General features: G+C 39.8%; 1 protein-coding gene across 2 annotated transcripts; it reads right to left on the bottom strand.

Annotated features, from left to right (window-relative positions):
* Positions 1–1,228: 1,228 nt before the first annotated feature.
* LOC139734292 (muscle, skeletal receptor tyrosine protein kinase-like) lies at positions 1,229–25,048 on the bottom strand. Of its 2 annotated transcripts, none has more exons than XM_071645086.1 (9): positions 24,906–25,048; positions 11,738–12,286; positions 10,029–10,325; positions 9,027–9,157; positions 7,644–7,783; positions 5,713–5,958; positions 5,052–5,203; positions 3,526–3,552; positions 1,229–2,764 (listed from the first exon to the last, which is right to left on the bottom strand). In XM_071645086.1, exons 1-9 carry the CDS (start codon positions 24,982–24,984, stop codon positions 1,533–1,535), a joined length of 2,853 nt encoding a protein of 950 aa, XP_071501187.1. In that variant the 5' UTR covers positions 24,985–25,048; the 3' UTR covers positions 1,229–1,532. The 2 variants fall into 2 exon arrangements, with proteins under 2 accessions (XP_071501187.1, XP_071501188.1); XM_071645087.1 differs by having other exon boundaries at positions 10,029–10,322.
* Positions 25,049–26,159: the final 1,111 nt, after the last annotated feature.

The following is a 26,159-nucleotide window of genomic DNA, read 5'->3' as shown; positions in this document are numbered from 1 at the left end:
CATGTGAGGCTCGGTCTGTAACCAATGGAAAACTATGTGCACATTAACAGCAACTCAAGTCAAAGCCCCACATATTGTAAAGCATGTCAGTCACGCTGCTTCAGGGAGTGCCTTTGATTTGACATATTAATGTCAATACAACTACACAAGAACAATCCATGGGTGAGAGACTGGAATTTGAGAGTAAAAGTAGAGCCCTTTTAAGCATGTACTTTTTCCTACAAGGATGGAAATGGTACAGGAAAAGTGATTGAAATATTTTGAATTCAAAGCCTCTCCCTTCTTGAAGACAGGAAAAAATATAGGACCTTTGGATGTCTTTCAAAGTATTTCCATTATTTGTACAGGCTTTCTTCCACTCAACATAGATCAAGAGCATTAAACTGTTCACGTATTAAATCGGCACTACAATACATAGTCATCTGAAGTTACATACATGCCTAAAGAGCTGGACAATCATTTTGAAATTGTAAGCATAGCCTTCGTAAAGAATGTGTAATCCAAGAAAATCATCACAAACATGCAAAGCATGATTTGATTGAGCAGTGAGTAGACACCCTTAAGTTAGCCCACTGGGGATGAGTTACTTTTGCTATAGCATGCATTTCCAATAGATATCAGGGGTAAGACAGCAGGATTTGATGGACAAGGCATGTTCCAACAAGCCCATCTGATGTTCACTTACTCCAAAAATCAGTATCTGGTAATGAGGGAAATTTGTAAAGAGCCAAATCGCAAGTGCAGTTGGTGATTCATTTTACCTTTCATCAACAATAAATAGTATTTCAGTTTTGCATTTGCATGAATTTAGTCCTGCAATTGAAGCATAATCTTTCCAGAAACACATTTATATTTGTGATATGAAACAAATGGATGCCTTGGCAATGCTTCTTCAGTTGGGTTTGCCAAATCCATACTACAGCTTTCAAGCTTACAAGACTAACCTAGCAAGGAAAGCCTACAATGCTATGTGGATTAGGCACAATTCCTTTTAGAAGGACTAGAAAAAGAATACAGACTGCACTGCTCAAGAAACTGAAGCAAAAAGATATACTCAGCCATTGCTAGCTCTTGTATCATTCCTAACGTTGTATGGTGACGGACAAAAGCTGTCTTTTCTTCAATCAAAGGGTGCACTGCATGAGGGCATTTGGACAGTTTGACGCTCTTCCCCCCCTCCCCCCCCCCCCCCCCCCCCCCCCCGACATCTCAATAATGGCTACTCCATGCAGCCGTGCTAGACCAAACTCATTCTTTGAGCCTGCACTGCACATGTCACACAAAATACACTTTTGGTTCAGACGTCGTCTGAAGCACATGTTGAAATGGAAGCTTCGATTTAACATAGTTCCCAGTCTCTCCCGTAATGCAAGCACCATTCATTCCCACATATCATCTCCGAGTAATGTAAGAATGATCTCCAGCATCAAGCTTCTACTTTTTTTGCACCATAACTTGTTTCATTTCCTCTTTTGAAATTCAATATCAAAACAGAAAAGAATACTGTACTTTCACAATAAAACAGCGTTCCACTATGAATCCATGGGGTCAGGAGGGGACTCCTCCCCATTGGCAAGCCATTCAAACTCCATGCTGGCCAACTTGTCCCGTACCAGCTTGAATGGGAGCCGGTCGGCCGGCTCCACTTCCCAGCACTGTCCCATGATCTTGTACACTTGCTGCGGGGTGTTCTCTGGGCATTCCAGCCGATAGCCCTGCCTTGTGTGGAGGAAGACGTCCTCGTGCGACAGGGTAGAGTACGGTTGCTGCGCGTAGGTGAACAGTTCCCACAGGAGCACCCCAAAGGACCACACATCCGAGGCAAATGTGAACTGGTAGAACCAGAGTGCCTCGGGGGCTGTCCATCGGATTGGGATGTGTTCCTCTTTGTGTCCGATGAACTTGTCCTTGGGCCCCAGATAGCGGGCTAGGCCAAAGTCCGATATCTTCACGTCCAGGTTGCTGCTCACAAGGCAGTTCCGCGTGGCAATGTCCCGGTGCACAAACCTGCGCTCGCGGAGGTACACCAGCCCGTTGGCAACCTGCCTGGCCATGTTCAGTTTCTGATATGTCTTGAGGCCCTCTGCGGGCCTGCTAGAGGCCCGGGAGTTGCCCTGGTTGGGATGAGGGCTGCGGGAGTGCAGGAAGTCCTCCAGATCCCCCTCAGCCATGTACTCCAGCAGCAGACACAGGGGCTTACCCACAAAGCATACGCCCAGGAGCCGAATTATGTTCTGGTGGCTGAATCGGGCAATCATCTCCGCTTCCCGATTGAAGTATTCCGTCACCGCCCTGTCTGCTGTGCTCTTCAGCATCTTCACAGCCACTGACGTCTCTGCATCACCCTTGACCAGGCTGGGTGCGGTAGCCTTGAACACGCGCCCAAACGCCCCCTCCCCGATGTCTTTCTCGTAGATGACGCTGTTGCGATTGTACTCCAGATACGCAAGTTGGGGGTTGAAGCTGGGATTGAAGCTTTTACCGTACATTGGGTTGTCCACTAGCCCGCTCAGGTCAATGTTCTTGGGCAAGTTGAACTCTGGTGGGTAGTGGTGCCGCTTCACGAGGATTATTGTGATGATAGCTACAGCCACAAAAACAACAGCACCTGTTGGTACCGTGATGACAAGGATGAGAAACATTGGGGAATTTTCGGGAACTGAATGGATAGCTGGCTCCTGGAGGTCAGTCGGTAAGCGCGGCATCTTGGTTGGGAGTCTAAAGGTGGAAATGTCACCACCGCTTGTTGAAATGGGCGATGGACCTGCATAGGCAACAATGAATAAGGCATTCACTTACACAAACTGCCATTACCTTTGCATAGTAGGACCTAGGAGTCTAAAATGGCTAAGAATTAAACAACAATCTTCAAATCGAAAAGTTGCCATTCCCACATACGACAAATCCAACTACAAGTACAATACCGCCCTCAAAAGAAATTTTAAGTAACATAACCAGAACCAGCCTCAAGCTTTCAAAGAATGCTGAATTTCAGTAACATAAGCAGATAATCATCTAATAAAGCTGTCTCTCACAATATCATTTAGAACATGTAAATGAATGCTGACATCGAAAGGACGTTATCAAACAACATTCAGTGCAATAAAGACTTAATTCCAAAGACAGCTCATCTGCAAATTCTATGCAGCGGAAGGAAGTCTAGGTAGACTGGGGCAACTATAAACAGATATTGCAGTTTTCTTTGAAGTAACTCGTTCTTTCTTGCAATTTCCTGTCTAGTGAAAGTTTACAATTCCTTCTTGCCATTTCTTTTGATCTTTGCATCACACAAGCTGAAATCACTTCGACCAAAAATGTTGAAATGCTACACACTTAGCCATAAAATTGAACATTTCAATGAAAAACAGGAGGAAAAATCCAAGCCACACACAAGGATTTCACACAGTCATGCTGAACAAGTACATGTATAAACCAGCAGTAGGTATGTGTTTTATCATGTTTGTTTCACATTCTTGTCTATCCATCTCATTCTCTCTCAAATAAAATACTCTAAGCAATACTTACTTGATGTTGTGGAAGGATGTAGAACATCTGGAAACCAAAGGGAAAGAGAAAGACAAGTCACAGCAACATTTTCAATGATTCCAACTGGGGCCCTGTTTTATGAAGAGTTAGAATTGATTATGTAGTTGATTTCAACTATAAGTCTATGGCAACCTGCGTAGTAAGGAAATCTAAAATCAATTTTATCTTTTGATAAAACGGGGCCTAGGAGGTCTGCCAATATTCCCACATCCAAATCCGGAAGATTCCACACAGCAATCAGGGAGATATCTGTGTGTTGCATGCATTTCAAAGGGGCGAAAATAATTCCCAAATCAGGGAGATTTTAATATTCTCTTATTTAGACATGAACAGATTTTGACATTTTCAGGGAGACTCCTGCAGAATCAGGGAGACTTGGCAGCTCGGACCAAACCCAACTCTAAATCCCCCAAAGGGATAATGAAACATCAAGGAATAAAGCTGCTCCAAGTTTTGTGCTGGTGGGAGCATATTCTTTCTCTCGAAAATTACAAGCCCCTCAATATTTTTCAAGCAATACTTTCCCAAAATTGAAAGAGAGGAATAGCGGTTTGAGGCAAAACAAGAGTTCTCACACACCTGGGGCCCGTTTCATAAGACTTGTTATCAGTGACAACTGCCACATTTCTATGACAAATTTGCTCTCAGCCAACCAGATGCAAGGATTTCAGTAGCTTGTCACATCTATGACAACTTGTCACTGATAACAAGTTTTATGAAACGGGGCCCCGAAGAAACTGTTGAATTTTACTCTAAAATGGAGACGTTTTTATATGCATAAAAAATGTGTAATGTGTGATATTACGTTGTGATGGCATAATTTCAGTTGGTTTATGAAGAAAATGGAAATATTACCAAGAAAGGTATGCCGGGAGCATACCCGATTGTGGCTGCTACGTGATCTTTCATATTCGATTGGGTCAAAGCAGAAGCAGTCACACATGAGTGGATTGAATTCAGCTTGTTTGCTGCCTGTGATTCAATATTGCAGCTAGGGCGTGATTCGATCATCACATACTAGTGACACTCTTCCAAACCCACTGCTGAACAGAGAGGGCGCTTCAGGAATAGAAGTTGTGTACTACAAATTGAAATTACGATCCCTTTTGATCTCAAAATACCCCAAACAACTCATAATCCTGGGAAATCCTGTCAGCCAGACAAGTTTCTTGGTAGACCCGCTTGATGATATAATGTAAACAAATTCCAAATGGTGGAAGATGGACGTTGAGTCCTTCTGAGGACTATGTTTTAGATTTAATGTCATTTTATCTATAGTCTGGTCACAGCTGGCTTCTTTACAGGGTATTTCATCAGAAGACGAAGTAGCATTGGCAAAAAGTGAGTCTACAGCTAGGAGCCATTGCCATTACAGTGAGCTAGAGAGATAACGAAAGACTTCATCAGACAAAGCGACAGTCAAACAGATAAACAGACAGTCTGACAGACAGACAGACAGATAGACATAGATAAAGTTAGAGGAAAGGCAACAGACAAAACCTCACCCTCCCAGAGCTTCGTGCAGCCCGTGTCAGGAAGATTCTCACACGAGGACACCTTGAGCCGTCGGATGCTCAACGCCAAGTCGTCAAAGTTTCTATTCGCGAGATTCCCCCAGTCTCGTCCGCAGGCGTTGTGCACCTTCAGACAGTCCGCCCTACGTGACATCATCAGAAGTTAAAATGCAAATACTGTGTATTGCATACAGTGTACATATTTTGTCAGCACAATAATCTGCATATTGGGACAGGTAAGATATTCGATGAGTGGTTGAATTTGTGATCGGGAACCACAGTGACAGAATAATGAAATAAGTATCATCTCTTTCCACGGAGTAAGGTAAGCAATCACCCCTTCTGGCATAATAAAAATAGATATTTAGTCTATACATATAATATGTAATATAGTAAAGATGATATCCTGTACCATTTCCACAATAATGATTGACATTGCCATTGAACAAAATAGAAAAGAAATTATCAACTTTATAAATGATATGCCATATGGTGCTGATCTTTATGAAAAATTATAAAACATACATATCAGCAGTTCCAGCATTCATTTTGTTATAGGTGATAACACTCAACAAGTACACTAACAAAACAGTAACAATCCCACGAGGACACCAGTAACATCCACATTCGTGGTGATTCTCAAACACCCTACCTGCAGACGGGCAGTCCAAGCAGCTGCGTGCCAGAGCTGGCACAGTCTGGGTACGTGGCATGGCACAGCAGCTCCTGGATACCGTCTTGGCACAGCGCCGAGGTGGTCAGCAACGAATCGCTGGACAGCACCCTTTGAAGTCGCTGGTCAACTTCCCGCATCTCCTCACCCTTCCCATAGACAAACATGTGAGGGTTGCCTATTGAGCGGCCACGGCACGTTGCACCATTGTACCTCGCACAGTAACTGGAGGAAAGGTGGGGGTGTGGGGTGGGTAGGGAGGGGAGAGAAAACAGGTTCCAGAGTTAAGCTTTGTGAGGACAGCTTGTCTTTCTACATCTCATCTTTTACATCAACTTTTGTTACAGCAAGGCACATAGGCATTACTTTCAAGTGACTGTACAGTACTGGTTGAGGTAGGGATTCATGTTTTGAACATTCCTAAGTGAGATAATGAAAAGCCTCTTATGAAAGAGCATGAATTTTAAGAAGGATTCAACGTTTATTTGATGAAAATTGGTTTTCAAATGGCTGAGATATCCAAAAAGGTGCTAATAATAAAAGGCGACATGCCCCAACTTTATTAGGATCTCTTTGTTTCACCTTGTTTTTGGATATCTCAGCCATTTCAAAACCGATTTTCATCGAATAAACTTTTGATACCCCTTAGAACTGCATGCTCTTTGACATCTCATAGAGTGGTTTCTGAATATCTCGCAAAATGTTAAAAGCTAAATCTACACCTCGACCAGAACTGTACACACCCTTTAACCCTAAATAGGCCAGGCTTTTTTGGCTATGCTAAATCAAGGGGAGGGGGTTAGATGTCGGCTATTAGTGGCAAAATTGCAACAAAATTTGGCACGCACGACACCCACGTCATAACCTACAAGATTAAGTTTTATAAATTTTTTTGAATCTTCATTTTCTAATTCTAATCAATTAATTATGCAAATTCAGTCCAACATCTTACTTTAGCTTGTTAAACACTAATTAAAAGTATAGAGTGTTTATTTTGGGGTTTGTATTTTGGGGGGGCATTTCATGAAGCGATTTGGTCGGATATTTTTCTGACAAACTGTTAGAAACTACTGAAATCCTTGCGTCTGATTGGCTGAGAGCAATTTTGTCCGACAAGTTGTCGGACAAAATGCTTCATGAAATGCTCCCCTGCTTATACATATTTAGCAATTGTAAATCAAAAAACTTCCTAAAGACATTTAAATTTGTACATATTTTATTGTTTTTGGAAATTTTATGTATTTCTTTCTTATTTGACTTTTGTTTTGTTTTTTCAATGGAAATTGTCATGGACCACTTTCCTGCCATTATTAGCATAAAATTAATCAAAGTTATAAATAGTAAAAATAAACAGGTTCTTATGAGTTTTATGACAGAACACTGTTTTCTCTAGGAAAAGTACACAAAATCCCCAAATTGTGCCCATTATGGGGAGACATGCTGTTAAATGGGTATGGCTTCATAACAGTATGTGTGGACATTGCAAATTTGGTCTCAAAAGTTGCGAGACTTGAAATAAAAAAGTCAAGAAGCCTTGCAGCGAGGTCTTCTTGCGTTGCAGAATTATTGCATGAAACGTTGAGGGGGGCGGAACCCCCTTCCCCCGGCCTTTTTGGGGTTAAAGTCAAAATACAAACTTACTGTGACACACAACAAATTTAGTGTAACAGAAAAACATGCAATGCACTGCTCACTGGAACCATACGTTTGGTTACCAAATTTTTTCAGCATCGCCACATTCCAAAGTTGACAAACTAAAAGGCATCCTCATCAGCAATCACATTTTTAAACGTCCTCATTTGTTTAAATAGACCCCTCCCACACATTCATACTTCCTATTGCTGAAGATGTGCAGTTTGTGAATTCCCAAGACCTGCGCTTTAATATGAGAAGGGACATGCTGTACTCACTTTGGACGCGCACCAACAATGGTGACCAAGCCTGCCTTTGCAGCCAACTTGTCTTCCCCGCTGACCTCGTTTCTGTAGAAACAGGTGTAGTTGGCTGTCTGTGTTGCGTTGATGATGATGAATTTCGAGTTGGTCCACTCCTGAAGACAAAAGAAAGATATGCATAAGATCCAATATGCATCACATTTTGAAAATTATCTCTTTTACATTTAAAACTAATGCATGAAATTTTTCTCGAGACTTCTGTGAACAGAGTAGTGAAACATGGTTTGGTACTATTTTTCTGAGCATATCAATGATTCTGTCTAATTTGTGCCATTTCCTCCCCAATCACTGCTCAAAGACTGACCAAGAAAAATATGTTCTCTCCTTATTTCCTGGACAGTGGATTTAAATTTGCCTAAACCTGAAAAAGAATCAGGCACAGTGTTGTGCATACAAAGCAACTAGTCACAAAAGGGGATGTACATGTATACAGCGTACGTCTGTATTATCTTATTCTGGTGACAAGGTCAGACACTCTGTGTTCCCTATTATGGCTGTATCACTTACTGTCTCTTTGTTCTATGAACACTTTTCCTTTATTTTCTTCTGCATAAGGGCTGGGGCTGGACTCAAGACTACCTTGCCCATGATGTCATGGGTTAAAGTCCACAGCCCGTCCTCAAGAAGGAGGTGAAGTAATTTGACCTTGAGGTCCTTAAAGGACAAGTTCACCTTTACATACATGTGGATTGAGTGAATGCAGTAATGTCAGTAGAACATGTCAGTGAAAGTTTGAGGAAAATTGGTCATTGCATTCAAAAGTAATGAATTTTTTAAAGTTTCTGTGCAGTCAACTGCTGGATGAGGAGACTACTACAGTTTATGATGTCACATGCTTAGACAATATAAGGAAAATATAAAGAGAATTTCGCAAAATGTTATTTTTCAAAAAAGGTACACATTTCCTCGACTTGTTTCTGATGTATATTAAGGGTAATATTAATCCCCTGCCTTCTGAAAGAGGCGAGAGCTCTATGTGAGAAAAGTGAAAATATGTTACATTTTCTTTATATCTTCGTTATATTGTTTTACACATGTAAAATAACAAACTGCAGTGCTCAGTCTTCTCATCCAGCAATGACAGCACCAAAACTTTAAAAAATTCACAACTTTTGAAAAGATTGTCCAATTTTCCTCAAACTCTCACTGAAGTGTTTTACTACTATTGCTGCATTCACTCAAACCACATTATTCATGAACGTAAACTTGTCCTTAAAAGCAATCAAGTCCTTGGAACAATTTTGCTGCAAAAATTACCATCTTGTCATCATGAAATTAGCAACTCTGGAGTTTCACTGCATATCCTGTTCGGGGGGGAAAGTGACACAGTTGACTTACCGACAAAGGTTCTAGATTCCGAAACCAGGCTATCTTGGGTGGTGGGAAGGCCTGAACCTTACACGTCAGGTTCAGTTCAGTGCCGTACTGCACACTGTGATTCCCTGGTCCCTCAATTATATCTGGAGCCACTGCAATCCAAACGATACATACATCGCGCTCTTTAAACTGCTCACATTTGTGCTTCTTTCATCATGAAATCACTTTTCCTTTACTTTTTTTGTTGTTGTATAAGTCTTCACAATTTACATGCAATCACATACACCAAGGAAACTTCACACTGAAACTTATGCACACAATCTATCAAACATCGTAACTCACTGCACCTAGCTTAAGAAATGCCAGTTTTTGCAATAAAGCTTGCTTGCATCCGACAATCACAAGAATGCAGGTTCCTGTGCCAATCTCTGGGTGGCCAAAATACACACAAATAAAGGACTTAACAATTAGCAATCAGAAAATGAGTCATGTATCACATGAATCTCAATGGGCAAAATTTATTTCTACATCGGGGAAAATTTTTTAATTTTCTTGTCATAACATGAAGGAATTTCAAGTATCAGGGCCCATCTCAAGGATCGGGAGATTTGGTAGCTCCACAGTCTCCCAAAAGCTGTAGTCACTGGGGACATGGTGTCACTCCCTGGCCACCTACAGTTTGATAAATCCCAATGAGCAATCTACAGTATGGAGTACGCAGAGCATCAGTCAATACATGCAGGGTGTACCTGTATATGTAACTCAAGTACTTAATACCAGCAATCACGCATTAAAGCATGTACCTCTCTGCATATTCATTCGGTGGCAACCCATATAAATGAGTTAATATTGAATGGTATTACCTAGTGCCGCACACCGCTCTGCTACACCTTACATTTGGTACATACATGTATGAAATATTGCTGCACATATAAAGTGCAGCAGTTATTACTCCTGGGCTACCACTAGTGAGTCCATGCACAGCAAATAATCTGAGTTCAGTTGCCATCACTGTAAACTTACTCTCCACAATGAGGTAGGCTGGCCTGGATGCCACAGTGCCGCCTTCATTCCGGGCAAAGCACTGGTAGCGGCCAGCGTGCTCCAGACTGACCCCCTTCACCTTAATGATGCTTTTCACTGACTGGGCGTCCAGTGGCTGGGTGCGCACCTGCCACCCGAAACCTCTATTGATGCGCTTCCCGTTCACCTCCCACCAGATCTCGGGCGTCGAGATGCTCTCAATTTTGCATCGCAGCATCACCTCACTGCCGAATTCCACCGTCCTGTTCCGCGGGTCCTGCAGCACAATCGGTGCTGCTTTTTGGGATGCATTATGTGAACACACAACATGTACAGTAATCAACATCATGCAAATCATGCCTCTATTAAATAGAGTATCACAAGCGCAAGAGAAAAATATGAAATGTAACTCCTTTTTAAAGTTAAATGTAACAAATGGGACATTATCAAGTTGACAGAACAAATATTTTGTCAAAATCAAGCTTGGGACATGTTACAGTTTTTTTTTTTAACTTTCACATGTTTTTGCAAAACACAGTGAATATTGCTCATTATCATGCATTATACAAATCAGATGAAGTGAGGCTGTTATGAATTGCAGTCTCCTATAGACCCGCAAAGAAATATTCACTCGATTTTCATTCTTGGAAATCCAAAAGAAGTACACGTACACTGTATGTTCTAAAAATCCCGCTCCTTGAGCTTTTAAAAATTCAGAAGTTATCAGGAAAGCAAATTCTTTTTTTTTTTCTTTTTTTTTTCTTTTTTTTTTTTTTGGGGGGGGGGGGGGAGGGGTGCGTGATTGTCGTAAGGGTCTGCTCTATACAATTACATACTAATCTCAGCCCACTAGCTGCACATATTGCTTGGCCTACAGGGTGTAGCCATTATTTAACTATACTGTGGCTTTCTCTGAAGTTAGCATACTCAATGCAAAATGTCATAGCAAATTTCAAAGCAAAGTTCAAAAATCACACTCAAGTCTGGAATTCTAAGAGCACCATTCCTCTCTTTTTTTTTTCTTTTTTTTGTGGCGGGGGTTGGGGTTATTTGTTTTCACTGGAAGTTTGAATAAATGCAATTGATTTCAAATTGACTATCACAAAGAACAAGTCAGACAAATAAAAGAAACAAATAAAAAGACAAACAGAAAACTGTGAGGTCTGCCACAATGAAAAAAAAAAGTTTAGAAATAGTTTTTTTGAGCAAGTGATGACAGTCACAAATGTATGTGACAAGGCAATGATGATATCACGTCACAGCTCTCCCATTAATTTCTATGAAGTAAAAGATATGAAACTATCTCTTGGCCTGTACAGCAATGACTATAGTTTGTAACTCACTCCTCTTTACAAAACTTAATATTATTGAATTACTACCTCTTTAGAAAAATAAAACATGTGACAGATACAAGCTACACTGTAGAATTTCTTAATGAATTTGTATTAAAGAAAGGGAATTTTAGTGAAGATTTGTGAGCAAGTAAGATGGGAGATATGTGAGAAAATTAAATCATGATGTTCTCTCATCCTATTTACAAATTGTATGTGTATAACTGTGACCAAAATCACTGCCCTGGCAAAACACAAAATTTATATTTTACTCTTTGCCATATCTTTATCATCTTAATATAATGAAGACTGCTCTGTTTGTGCGATTTTACTCTACAAAGCTTGTATTTATATTCGTCAAAGTTCAACTGTACATACGTGGTTCACGGATTATCACGCCCGGCGGTCTAACTGCTGGCGTTGTTTTAGCATCCGACAGTGGAGTCTTCGTCGCTGTTGTTGTTGTTGCTGCTGCTGTTGTTGTTGTTGTTGATGACACATTTGATAAATAATCTATTCCTTTCATAGTTGTATTTCCTACATTCCAGATGCTGGACGTTTCTACAAATCTAGTTGTTCCATGATTGCCATTTCCACTTCCTGCAGAGGTTGTGGGAACGCTCTCATTCAACATTGTAGTCCTCTGTGGCGCGTCAGATTGCAACATTGTCTGTGACATGGTGGACAACAGTGTAGTTCTCGTCGCATTAGCTGCGACGTCTGGCACAATTGTGGTTGTTTTTGTGTCCATGGCATCCTCTGGCACTTTGCCGGCGCTGACTGAGGCAGGCTCCGTTGCTGCAACCGTCGCGGCAACTGTTGTGAAGCTGTTGTTGGTCCCATTTTGAGTTGATCCTGTGGATGTGTCTTGCAGAGGTGTCCCAGAAATGGGTTGTCGAGATTCCTGGCTGGGATCCACAACAGTGTCTGTCACAGGAGGACCGAATAAAGAATGAGACATGTTCAATGGCAAGTTAACCAGTTGAGGACGAGTCCCGAGTATACTTGAGTAGGTATCTATGGGAAATGCATGTTATAGCAAAATCAGTCCGTCCTCAATGGGTTAGGGGAAAATGATTAGCTCTGAGAAATTTGTCTTATTGCATTTACATTTGTATTACCAGTATGTAAAAAATAAAGTAATAAAAATAAGTACATAAATAAATAAATAAATAAATAATAAATCAATTGATTAATTAATCAATTTAAAAATTTTATTTTGCATGAAAATTACACATTTCATTAACTTCATACTGACATGTTAAGGGTAACAATCGCTGCTTTCTGAAAGCAGTTAGTCAAGTGCTCTTTTATTATGCTAGAAAAGTGAATTTTTCGTGGAATTTTCTTCATATTTTCTTTATATTGTTGTCCACACATATGTCATAACCTCTAGTAGTCTCCTCATCCAGTGGTTCCAATACCATAACTTTAAAAATTCATAACTTTTGCATTGATTGTCCGATTTACCTCCAACTTTCACTGATGTGTTCTACTAAATGTTGCTGCTTTCACTCAATCCATATTGCTCTTTGGGTTTGGGTTCCCTTTAAACAATGGAAGCAGCTTCCTTCCCTTCAGCCACGCATATACAATGTACATGTAGTACGTGTACATCATACAGCCTGTCCTACAATCCATAGCCACAGGGAATGAGACTTGTTGTACTGTCTACCATGTTTTGTAGTTTAAAGTTTATGTGTGGGTGTGGGTGTGAGTGTGTGCTCAATTACATAAGCCAGCATTCCAGAGAAAATTTCACAAGTCTCACCATCCAGCTACATGTAGCTGCTCGCACAAAGCAAATGAACTATTTAAATGGTTTGGGAAGGAAAGAGCAATGGCTGGATCTGCGGAAGAAAATAACATGTCAAGAAAATAAACACTCAACCACTGGCAAAACACTTAAGTGGGATGTTTTGACAAAACGTGGTAAAATACTTTGTGCAGTCTGCTGGGGAGTGTGCTTGTTGTATGCACAAAGAAGAAAAGAGAAAGAAAGGAAAAAGAATGAGGTAGGGTAAGTAGGAAACCTTGATTGATGTACTGTATTTGTAGACACTAAACTGCTGTAATTTGCCAAAGCCTTGTAAGACATGGTTGCATCCCCTAATCCAGGGAATAAGTTTCAAACTCAAATTTGATTTAATAGCAATTTCAGCTGATGAAATATATCTTCAATGATATTCTGTACACTTCTATGTAAGAAAACTGCTACACAACAGTTAGTTTGTGTAGCAGTGGTGTAAAAATGCATAGCGAATTGCGATGCGATACCAGGAAAATTATTCCCTGTAATCGCATGCATTGTATTTATTGTGCACGATGCTTCATAGGAAATACCCACCTGGGCAAGGCAGGGTAGTTTCTGCTACATCATCTATTCAATTTCAGTTCTGCACATTGCCACCACCTTCGCCGACAATTTCAACACCATTAAAATACAAAGTGCCTAACTATTTTTGGGTACTATGTTCCATACACCACTTGCAATATCCATCACGATGGCAATATAAAAGATATGCTCTAAAAGCATAACCTCTCATGACAAGTGAATAATAGTAGCTCATGAGTCATATGAAAGCAGCGATGATATCCCCTCTGCATTTGAAATCATATTTACAGCTGTATTGGTATACTATAAAGAATGAGCCTGTACTACTGTAAATGTGGATATTTTCACGCTTGGCAGGATAAGATGAATTCTGCATGTTTTTAATTACATACAGTCGTATGTACGCAGAATCAAGACATTAATCAGTGGAACATACAATGTATGACAAGCAAAAATGTTTGCGTGTTTTATTTTTGTGCCAGTTTCTGGTCGTGCGGATGAGTTAAAATTTTCCCTTTTACGGTAAAAATTAGTTTAATGTTGCCAGTTCTGTAAAACTGACCCCATTATATCCATCTGCTTTTCATTCCTACACTGTATTTGTCAAATTTCACAAAATAACATTTACTACTGTTCATTTTGCAGCATGATAAAGCACGATTAAAACAATATCAAATGTAAGCATACACTGCAGTTAACAAGCTGTCGGGTGTCAAAACTTATTCTCTTCATAACAAGGAACAGAAATATCACTCCTCTCTGAGTCTAATGCAAGACAACAACTGTACACACTGGTTTCTGAAGGAAAAAAATTCATGTACAATGCATCATACACTGTTTATGTACACTGGAGTTACCACTACAACTACAATTCTGAATCATAATCATTCATAGTGTAAATTCTAACATATACTCTACCTACAATTGTACATGCTTAAAAAATACATTGAATTTTGTTCATATTAGTCATTCTCTGTTTTCCCCTAATCGTAATGTCAGGAGGATGTTCAATATTGACATACAACATGTACATGTACAATGTACATGTACATTGTACAGTGAACACGTACAAACAACCATGGACCTACAATATACTGTAGGTACAACTGTACTAGCATACATGTTAGGTCTAAAGCACATGTACACTGTACTATGCTCACTTTAACACACACCAGTGTCACAAGAGCATGTGAAGCTGCTTTGGACAAGACTGAAGGAAGTTGATAGTTGATGATGATGATGATGATGATGATGATGATGATGATGATGATGATGATGATGATGATGATCCACAGCATTTGTATGGCGCCATATATTTGTTATGTTATAGAAACATTCAAAGGTGCAGGTTAAACACCTTTTACATGCATAGTTGTGTTCCCTATACAATGCATATTTTATTTATTTTCTTTTTTGTTTATTTCAACTGCATGAATGCAGTCCTGCCAGTATCAACCCATTTAAACCATAACGATACTTGTGTGTTACACCTAGCCATGTACATGTATTAAGCAAGTTATGCAACAATTCCCAAATCAAAGAATTATAGATTTATAATTCGTCAGCACTCAGAAGAAAAAATTAATAGTTTCAGGGAGCCTTCTGCAGAGAGACTAAAAAGACATGGCAGCTCTGTAAATGTAAATGCCTTCTTATATTTGGTGGGATAGCCCACTACCTCTGAAAATTATCACAATCCCTATAGATTTACACTGTAATACATACAAAAAAAAAATTTTAAGTTATCAGCACACAAGGGGGTCAAATATTTTACAGGGACATGATATGCATACAAAATAATTAAAGGGATAGCACAGTATTGGTGGAGATGAGAATTAGGCTTTTAACTTTTTGCGAGATATCAAGTAAACGCAATAGTACAAGTCATACCATTTTAAGAGGAATTCAAAGTTTATTTGATGAAAATCGGGTTTGGAATGGCAGAAACATCCAAAAACAAAGTAAAGCAAAGCGATCGTAATAAAGGGTGGGTCCCACACTTTATTAGAATCGCTCCTTTTTGGATATCTCAGCCATTTCAAAACCAATTTTCATCAAATAAACATTGAATTCTTCATAGAATTACATGCTCTTTCATATATTCTATAAGAGGTTTCTCATTATTTCACCAAAGAATGTTAGAAACCTGAAATTAGGTCTCAACCAACACTGTACGATCCCTTTCATGTCTATTACAGAGAAATCTTCACCAATGCCCTCATCTTTTTTTCCTGTCATTCCCTCCCTCCATCCTTCTTTCCATCCTCACTCCATGCATGGAGAGAACAAAGAGCAGTTTGGAAGATGCGAGTGGAAATAATCTGTTTGTTTTTCTAGCCGATAATCGGCCGCTGTAATCCAAGTTCATGGCAGGTCCACACTCTCTCCTGACCAGGGGGATGAAAGGGGCAATTCTAATGCCACTGTCATCCGACGAGGTGTGTCAAATGTCTGGTTAGCGAAACCAAAGGGCTTTGACGAGGCCTAGTGATTGGCACAAGACCAGAAAAACACACACAATAACGCAGCAAAGGCCACACATTCAACATTACCACCACTCCTCACAGAGCCACTTTTGTTTGGCTGCCGGTAAACAAGGATTTTTTTTTTCTTTGATGAGAAATATGTGAAACTATTGTTACAAACTGGATAAACAAAATTATTTTCCAAGGAATGTACACTTGATTTTTTTTTCCCCTCTGTGCGTACAGGAATAGATATTACTGCGATGGGACATGTTATACATTGTATAGCAAGGAGCAAAGACCTACACTGTATGACAAATTATGAGGAGCAAGATAAGAATTTTAGTACTGTCCAGGCAAACAGCAAGCCATTCATGTACAACACCGCAGCAAGGGATATGTGCAAAATGTACACACTGTAGGTTTATTGCCAGAATAGCAACCAGAGAATCTAGTCTCTATTCTGTTGGGACAGAAGATGATTACCATCATCCAAGAAGAATAATGCTACTTGTATACATGTATATACATTGTACTACTGTAGGAAAGCACTCTGAGAGCGCAGACCTCCACCAAGCAGTTACTTTCCACCCATGATCTTGCTCTTCCCAAAGAGATTTTTTTCTCCTCTTCTACCACTGGAGAAAAGCTCTTTGGGCTCTTCCATAGAGATCAGTGATTTCCACCCATAGGTCTACATGCTGAAAAATTGTCCGATATCCCAATATAGAAGCCTTTGTTACGTCATAAACCCTCAGCTGCACGGCGCGCCTTGCCCTATCAAACAGAAACTAGAGCATGCACTTCAGTGTGCACATGCAAACCTTAAATACGCGCAGCCTGAAGTCCCAAGTTCATTGACCCTACCTGCCAAAATATGAGAAATCCTTCATAAATTCCCCAAAAATTCTCGGATCACTACCAAAAGTTAATTGTTTGTTACTAGTGTCATTCTCAACCTTTCCTGCAAGTTTCATCCCAATCCGTGAACTACTTTTTGAGTTATTTTGCACACGGGCAAACTAACTTTTAAACTAACTTTTAAACTTCCTAACTAATGAACACACAAACCAACGGTAATGAAAACATAACCTCCTCCCTTGGCGGAGGTAATAATGTGAGCTGATACCCTCTTGGATACACGACCAGGGTAATATGACAACATGACATGAATAGTAAACTGCAACATATAAACATCTCACAGGATTTTGACAGAAAGCCAAATCTATGAACAAGAATACTACATGTACCGTAAAGTTCCGTGTATAAGACGCACCCGTGTATAAGACGCACCCCTAATTTCGGACCTAAAATTTAAAAAAAAAACAAAAAACACGAAAATGTCCACGCAAATATTGCCTGTGTCATACATATTATTTGAGCTCAAAATTTCCCTAGAATGCAGCATGTACTTGCTCTATTTTTCGTTTCCTTTTATATTTTCTTTTAACGGTATTCATCGGACATCAACAAAATATGGAAGACGCAAATTGCGAGACTTGTCTCGGTACTCACTTGCTATTGTTTCGCCTTTCAATCGTGGTACATGTGTCATGCATATCGTACTCATGAGTGTACAGTACGATCTTTGCTGTCATACATAGCAGAGGGTGTCTCGCATATTGACGCATGTCAGACTGGAAGGTTCATTACGAAAAATAAGAAAAACATCAACAAGTGTAGCAGAGGGATAATACGGCAAGACGTACGGTGCGTACGGTAATTACACTCATGCACTGTTACCAGTAACGTGTGTCTCTTGTACCATGCTTGTATGCACAGTGCTAGCCTTTTGCAAAAGGCAGCTCGCTATAATTTCAGCACACGCACACAGAGAGCAATGGACTTGCACACACAGCGCGCAACGGGCAAGCGCGCTTCGATCCGATCGCTGTGTGCACGCGAGTCCATTGCAAAAGCCTCTCTGCAGCTGCTGCCTTTGCCAAAGGCTTGCTAGCTAGCTACATTGTAGCTACAGTGTAGCTATGCTATCCTAGCTAGCTGGCTTCGCACTCGTGAAATGAAGAGCAAACGAACGACATGGATATGCATGCATGCTTCACACATCGTTCATATTTACGGTGACATACAATTGTAGTGTCGATCCTACTCCGTATTTTACAGCTTTTGTCTATGGCCATATTGATACTAGTACATTGATAAGTTTTACGGTATCGGTAATTTAGTAATGATACCTGTACATCGTGTATTCCAGCTACTAGGTTGGCTGTTGGTAGCTTGGTAGACTGACATCGGTAGCATACAGCAGTGCTGTTACAGCTGTTGTCTATGGCCAGATTGATACATCGTTACTGCACAAGGCCGATGTAAGTTTATCTCGTATTTGCAGCTTTTGTGTGTGTCCAGATTGAAAGATCGCTCTTTTATCCGTAAGTTTTAGTGATTGCTTACCTTCCAAACGTCGATGGGCATACATGGCCCCAAGTTGGCCTCATAAAATTGGGTGTACATGACAGATTTTTTTCCGTGATTCGACTGTACCCGTGTATACGACGCACCCCCGATTTTCAACGTTTTCCGACGAAAAAATAGTGCGTCTTATACACGGAACTTTACGGTACATTTTTGGGCTGCCTCTGTGCATGCTACATCACTGCCCTGATACATGAAAATACTTCTCTCACAATATGATTTGGAACAGAATCTGGACAGAATCTGGATGGTAGAGTTTATTTTAAAGACCCTGCATATAATGGCCACCTGTCTAACAGTGGCCAGCTGCCAACTCATGGTGTTGCCTGTGCTTGATATTTCAGCGTATACTGCAGCCTAGAGGAAATCAGGTCCAAATACATACAGTACAGCTATATAAGTTAACCTGATAAAAAAAGAGTAAAATCTTATGAGTTCAACCAGTAAAAATTTGACTGAAATCGGATGAAAAATAAGGAAGTTATGACATTTTGAAGTTTTGCTAATTTCTGCAAAACAGTTCTTGTACAGTAGATATGAATATGCAAATGAGTGAGGTAACCATGTCACACCCTCACAATTTTCCATTGATCGTGTACAAAAAAAAAAAAAAAAAAAAATGAAGAAAATTCAATGTTTCTGTCGTTGGAAGTCTGAAACATGACGTTATTCCTAGTTGAATAACTTCGGAATAGTGACCAGTTAGATATCATACGAGGATTTGAGCCTTGGGCATACACTGTAATTAGGTTTGAATGACAAACTAGAAATACGAGTGTACAAACTATACATGATAAGTTGTGAGGGAATGACATGCTCACTTTGCCATTATTTGCATATTCATATTGACTGTTCAAGGCTGCGTTTATCATCTTTCCTGTGTTTGAAACGGCTTTCAAAAGCCGCTTCCAAAATAGTTGCGTTTATCAACTCATCGCGAACACAAAAACTGGCCTTGTCACTGTGCAGCTGCATTGCGCATTTTGACCCGCATGGTTCGTAACCGCAGTACAAAGCTGTTTCAAAACAGCTTTGCGTTTATCTCGCTTCAAAGGGCTTCTAGAAACAGGTTTCTGGAAACCTGTTTCGGAAGAAAGCACAAATTTGCGGTTTTCAAAAAGGCTTTCCGAACCCCATAATCAAAACAGCTTTGTGTTCATCATCTCATAAAAATTCCCTGAAAGTCGTTTGGAAAACCTGTTTCTGCCGAGAAAGAGAGTTGATAAACGCATCCCAAGAACTGTTTCCCCCACAAATAGCGAAACGTCAAAATGTCATAACTTCCTTATTTTTCATCCGATTTCGATCAAATTAATACTGTTGAATTTGTTATATTTTACTCTTTCTTATCACACTAACTTATATTTGGACCTGATTTCCCCTTTCATACCCCTTTCAGTAACTCCTCTGGCTCGGGTCACACCTGAGCCAAGTCGTAAAATTTTGAGTTTATGAATGGGTCGGGACAAAGTGGCCCGCGCCAGGCTCGGGCCTCATGCCGATTGAAGAGTTTATGAACGATAGCAGTGCCAGGCTCGGGCCAAAATTCCTTGCACGGTCAAAGGTCACAATTACGTTCAGTTACCATGGTAGTTATCCCTTACATGGCCGAGTTTGTGAATGGGTCATCGTAAAATTAGCGCGGCTCCGCTACAGTTACTCAACGCAATTTTTACTACTTAGTGCGGGCCAAATTAGCTCGGGCCAGGAGCTGGCCGAAAATGCATGAGTTACTGAAAGGGGTATAAAACTCAAGGTTCAGTTGTGCTTGTACTTCGCATTGCATAATAATTTGTATGCCATACGATGTACGTTCTGAATCTTGAGGGCTTATTTCATGGCAATCAAACTTTTTATCAAATCAGAGGGACATTCTTGGGCACCAATAACACCTGGGTTTTTCTCAGAAACACAGACTTTTGTCTAAAGAATGCAAACCGCCCATCTCTGCAGTGCTGTAGCTACTTTTTCTTTTTTTTTCAAATTGCAGATACTGGCTCACCTCTCCCAGGTAAAAAATCTGAGTTCTGTTATTGTTTTGCTTGAAATTAATTAATTATTCATTATTAAGAAGCAAACAAGCACAAGGGTTATCTAGATGTCCGTACAATACACATACACATGTAGTTACAAATTTGCACCTGTTGGTGGATTCCCCATTCTCTCCAAAGAGTAGCAAAATGTGCAAATCACTTTACAGGGGAATGAAACCCCTACACTGTACACTGTACATGTGGACTGAAGAATGCACAAATATCAGAACACATCAGTGAAAGTTTGAGGAAAATCATGCAATCCGTTCAAAAGCTATGAATTTTTGAAGTTTTGGTGCTGCCACCGCCAGATGAGAAGACTACTACTGATCATAATGTTACGTATGGAAAACAAAATAAAGAAAATTCAACATATTTTCACCTTTCTCAAGTACTGAAATAACAATAGACTTACCTCTTTCAAATGCAGGGGGAATAACATTACTGCAAAACACGATATTTTCGCAACATGAAATTTTAACGAATTGGAGCCGACAGCCTTTTTCACAGCATGAAATTTTCGCAAATTGCTTCCAATATTCAATGTGTATTATGATGTACAGTATAGTGCAGACAAAAATTTGCACATGCATTTTAATATCGCGAATCTTGGCTCTCGCGAAATTCACGAAATCAAAATGCATGCGAACATTCCTTGTTTTACAGAACCCCTTATGTCAGTAACAACTTGAGGAAATGTGTACTTTTCATATAAAATAATATTTTGTGGAATTTTCTTTCTAGTTTATTGTTTTCAATATATGACATCATGATCTGTAGTAGGCTTTTCATCCAGTAGTGGTGGCATCAAAACGCTCCTGTATACATGTAGTTGAGAAATCTGGAAACGGAACCCGACGACTCAGCAGCGAATCCTCAACCATTCTAACAGCCAACTGGGCATATTTTAATATTTTCCAGAACAACAAGACTCAATCTTCAGCACTGCAATGGTACACATGTCAACAACTTTTTCTAGTCTACCATTACAAACTGTCAACAAGCTTTTCATATCCTTCTTTTTTTTTCTTTTGCACAGAAAGGTAGATACAAAAGAAACAGCAACAGTGTGAACTCCTTAAAATCTAACCTACAAAAGGCATGGGCACATTTATTCAATTTTTATGACCCACAGCCATACATTTTCTCTTTATTCCAACATTTACCCTTAGCATGCAATTAGCAGCATCCATTTTTTCTTTTTTCAAGAGGATGCAGAAGGGCAAATGTATACACAAGTTCTACGGTATTCTTTATGCCCAACATCAAGGTAACCCAAGACATATCAAAGTGAATAAAATGAATGTTAATCTTAATCAAGAATCATCATTGTAATTGTGAAAGTCTGTTCTATCCACCGACATGACCTCTGCCATCATTCAAGTCACTTTTCAAACTCAATGAATTGAATGATATCAAAACGATGCCAAAAAACAGTAGTTTTAATTAGGACCAGTATGAATATACAATGTAGGACATGTGACCAAGAAAATAGAATCTATAGTTCCAGGACGTTCACCAATCTGTTTCCTTGGGCGCAGTCACATTATGCAAAACTACAATGTATGCATGATTTTAACCTGTACTGTATTTTGCTTCGCATAGTTCGGGCAATGTGACCACAAATTTCTTGAAAAGTTAGCAGCGAAAATTCCTGCATACACTTGAGAAGTTTGGCATTGTGTGACGCCACATGGCTGAAATTTCCAGAAGTTTGTGACTGAAAAATAAAACATGCTGTTTACGCACATTTGCACTGTCACACATATGCATTTTTCATGGGGGAGGGGCCATTAACACAGAAACTAAGCATAGTTTTGTTGGTTGTAGTGTGACTGCATACTCAAACTTCTGGAGGTCATTGTTTGCTTCTCAGGTAGTTACCCCCCCCCCCCCCCCCACATCTTCACATCGCTTTAAATTTATTTTATTTCTAATGCCTGCCAATATGTTTTCACTGTTTTGTTTTGTCTGTTCGTGCATTTCTTTTTATAGAGACCCCCCTTTCACAATGCGGGGCTTTAAATTCAAACCTCTCAATATTTTGTCGTAGTGGCGCTCCGCTTGTAAATAAACGACTAGTATTATTGGGAGCGCGTCGGTTGAAATTTGGTACCGCATTTGGCCCAGTTTGCCTTTACAGTGAGAAAAGGCCGATTTTGGTACCGCATTTGGCCTTTTGCGCATTTACAGTGAAATGAAGGCCAGGCTCTGCCGTGGCCGAGCCAGGCCTTTTCACTCACTGGAGTAAACGGGATCATAGACTATGCTATGGACAATATGGTGCATGGAGCCCTAGACTTGGTCAATTTCTACCATTATTAATTAATGACCACACAAAGATGGAGACACTCATTGCACTGGTTGTTCAATGTTATTGTTGTAAACTCAAGACTTTAGACCACCAAGGAGGTTCAAGAGAATGGAGTCATAACCAGCTGGTCACAACTGTCTTATTTCCTTTGAACCCATGTTCAATGCCCCAACTCAAAAATATTTGAAGCATGTGCCAAACTGGATCTGCCGCTCAGATAGGAAGACAACTGACTCATGTCTCATTGCATAATCATCAGCCACTTTCTAAGGAAGATGCATTTTTGTGATGGTAATCACTTGTCTTTTCACCATCCCTATTTAAAAGATACATGTAGGTGAAATATAATGGTAAAACATGGGGATGCACTAACAGAAATTGAGCAAAATGATGAAATGAAAATCATTTGACTGGGCATGTTCGGGTAGTAATTATATTCGAAGATTATTCCATGTCATTTTTAATCGTCAGAATTGTGTGGAAAAGTGATAAAACTAGCTTTCCAGGAGGGTACAGTTTTGAACACTTTCACATGATACAGCCCTGATACACTTTTGCACATATTTTTGGAAGGGACTGACTTTTGTTTTGGCAGTGTATACAACAAACCACACTCACATCAGGAATGCACCAAACCCAAGGCCTCGGGTTAGAAAGTAAGATCTTCAAGAGAAAACTTGCATTTAAACAGACAAACGTTTGTGACAAGAAAAAATAGTGAGGAGAACAGACGATGAGAATGAATCAGAGACCATTTATTTACAAAAAAATAAAGTTGTCTAGAATGTAATCTCAGAAAAAATGTTATTTCCACCGTAGTGATGTTCCCAACACTTGCAAGTACAGCTGTAACTCCTGTTTGTGTTCTTAAGTTGGACTAAAGCACACATGATGTTCATTAGCTGTTTTATTGATGAATGAAACTGCCCCTGCCACAAATAGGCACGCTGCCGCAAATGGGAGTATATGCAGTGATTGTACATAGACCACCTGTAGTCTATACCGCATTGCATTTTACTAACGCTTGGCTGTATCCAGTGACTCGGGCTGTGGGTACAACCACACACACTTGTAAGTTGTGGCTGGATGGTATAAAAGACAAACATTCGTGGTTTTATACCAGTACACTGCCTCTTTTACATGCTTTAAGATTTCATTTCATTTTAAAAACAGACAAGCAAAATATAGCCAACTATAGATTGCTCAGGAAGACGGCGGTATCGAACCGGGGTCATCAACAAAATGGCACAAGTGCACCTGTGCTGTGGCCCAGTGGGATTCTTCTGTACACTGTGACTGTCTGTAGACCAAACATCTATTTAATGAAAAACTGACAACTGTTTGAATTACAGCCAGTTGGAACTTCATCTCTTGTCGTTGATTATGCTTGTCTTGTCTTGAACTTCCTTGAGACTACACAAGTTTATAATAGCGTGGATGTGTCTTCTTGGACATTTTGCTGACTAAATACTAACGTTACACTGGTCTAACTGTTACAGAATACAGAGGAGATCTGAGATAGAAACACACCCTTTACAGACTATAGTATTGCGTTTATTGATTCATAAATGATTGGTATTCATGGTGCTGGCGGAGGACACAGAGAAAGCTTGTTGGTTCAAAACGCTTTACCCATACCCTATTCAATCACTTGCACAGTGGTAATAAATGCTTACAAAAATATGAGCTGGATCGGAAAATAGAACATGAAAATTAAATCACTATGCAACGGAAACACACATCTCGCATTTTCCTACCAACTAACGTTACAGCTGGCACTCAACATGGGCACGACAGGTGTACATTGGCCCCACCGCGCACCGTCCCGCGCGAGTCGGGTACACAGTGCAGGCACCTCCACAGTACCACACGCACGTCTTGGCTCTGGCTGTACATAATGTACACAACAGAATGCGAGGCTTCCGAAAAAAATATGAAAATATCAGAGAGAATCAAAATTTCTTACCATTTGTGTTACCGTATGTGATGGTAATCAAATAGAGCCACAGAAGTGGTACAGCTACGACGTATAACCGCCACATCATACATATTGTCGGTGAAGCTAGCCCGCTAGCAACACCAAATCTCCACGAAAAACAGCTATTTTGTCACAGCATATCAGCAATATGGCGACTTATTAACACACTATGGCTCGTAAACAGGTTTGGCTTGTTCCACTAGAAAATAGGGGAGCAAAAATTTTCTATGTCGATATAATGTAAATTGGAACATACTTTCTATCTTTTCTACTCATTTAAAATTCTAATTCATTATTTTTCTTTAAAAAGTTACTTTGAATATGAAGTATATTGTTCAAAAAGTTTTGTTTTCTGCATTGAGTTCCCATCATTTCCATCAATGAAATGGACTACGCTAACCGCGAAGGTAAAAGGTGTGAAATTTGCTGTCCTTTGACATGCAAATAATGCGCAGACGATTGACAATTATCGCCAGTACGCAGTAAACAAGTTCGTGAGTAATAAAATTGCCCAGGAATTGTGTGTAAGGTATTCCGGGGTTAATAATCAAATAATTTTCATCCACAAATTATCAGAAATAATCTGTACATGGAACGTTTCTGCTGGTGAAGACGAAAGTGTAGACTTAGAAAGATTTGCAAGAACTTCAACACGATTGTCTTATACTGCTGCCTTGATTTTTAGAAAATGAAATCATGAGCTACTATGGTGAAACTATAAAAGTACATGATAACATAATAACGCTTCAATTGGTATAATAGTTACCACAATGTAAGTCAAATTTTTACCATGAAATTACACATGTCACGTCTCCATACTGACCTAATGCGAAGCAAGTACATACAGATACACCCCTCCTCCTTCAAGGCAACGTGAAACTAACAAATTTCATATTTTGGACCAAAATTTTATCCTTTAGTGATTGGTTGAAAGAGTTTAACGTGATTATAGGTATTTTCAGCTATTTCAGAAAGTTGGCAAATTTGACACTCCATAAAATACTATTTGCAAAATGACGTCACTTCTAAGACGACATTTTGCAAATAGTATACTATTTGGAAAATTATGTCACAAAGCAATTCTGAAATTGTGCGCAGCTTTGTACCCGTCACTTTGTGAAAATGTAATTTTTTTAAACAACTGTGACATCACAAAGCAATTCTGATATAACGCACTGCGCCGTATTGGTCCCTCTGTGAAATGTAACAATTTCTAACAAAACAATTGTGACGCAACAAAGC

Source organism: Diadema antillarum, unplaced genomic scaffold (assembly GCF_040938485.1).
Source record: "Diadema antillarum isolate AM-2024a unplaced genomic scaffold, OU_Dant_1.0 seq00000522_RagTag, whole genome shotgun sequence".
In the NCBI taxonomy this organism is placed as follows: domain Eukaryota; kingdom Metazoa; phylum Echinodermata; class Echinoidea; order Diadematoida; family Diadematidae; genus Diadema; species Diadema antillarum.
Note: the sequence above shows the minus strand (reverse complement) of the source record. Positions and strands in the feature narration are given on the sequence as shown.

Coding starts and splice junctions, on each gene's coding strand:
- LOC139734292 (XM_071645086.1), bottom strand. CDS start 24,984: ATGATGTGGCGGTTATACGTCGTAGCTGTACCACTTCTGTGGCTCTAT. Junction 12,287..24,905: donor CACATACGGTAACACAAATG/GTAAGAAATTTT, acceptor CTCCTGTGACAG/ACACTGTTGTGGATCCCAGC. Junction 9,158..10,028: donor AGCCTACCTCATTGTGGAGA/GTAAGTTTACAG, acceptor TTTGGATTGCAG/TGGCTCCAGATATAATTGAG.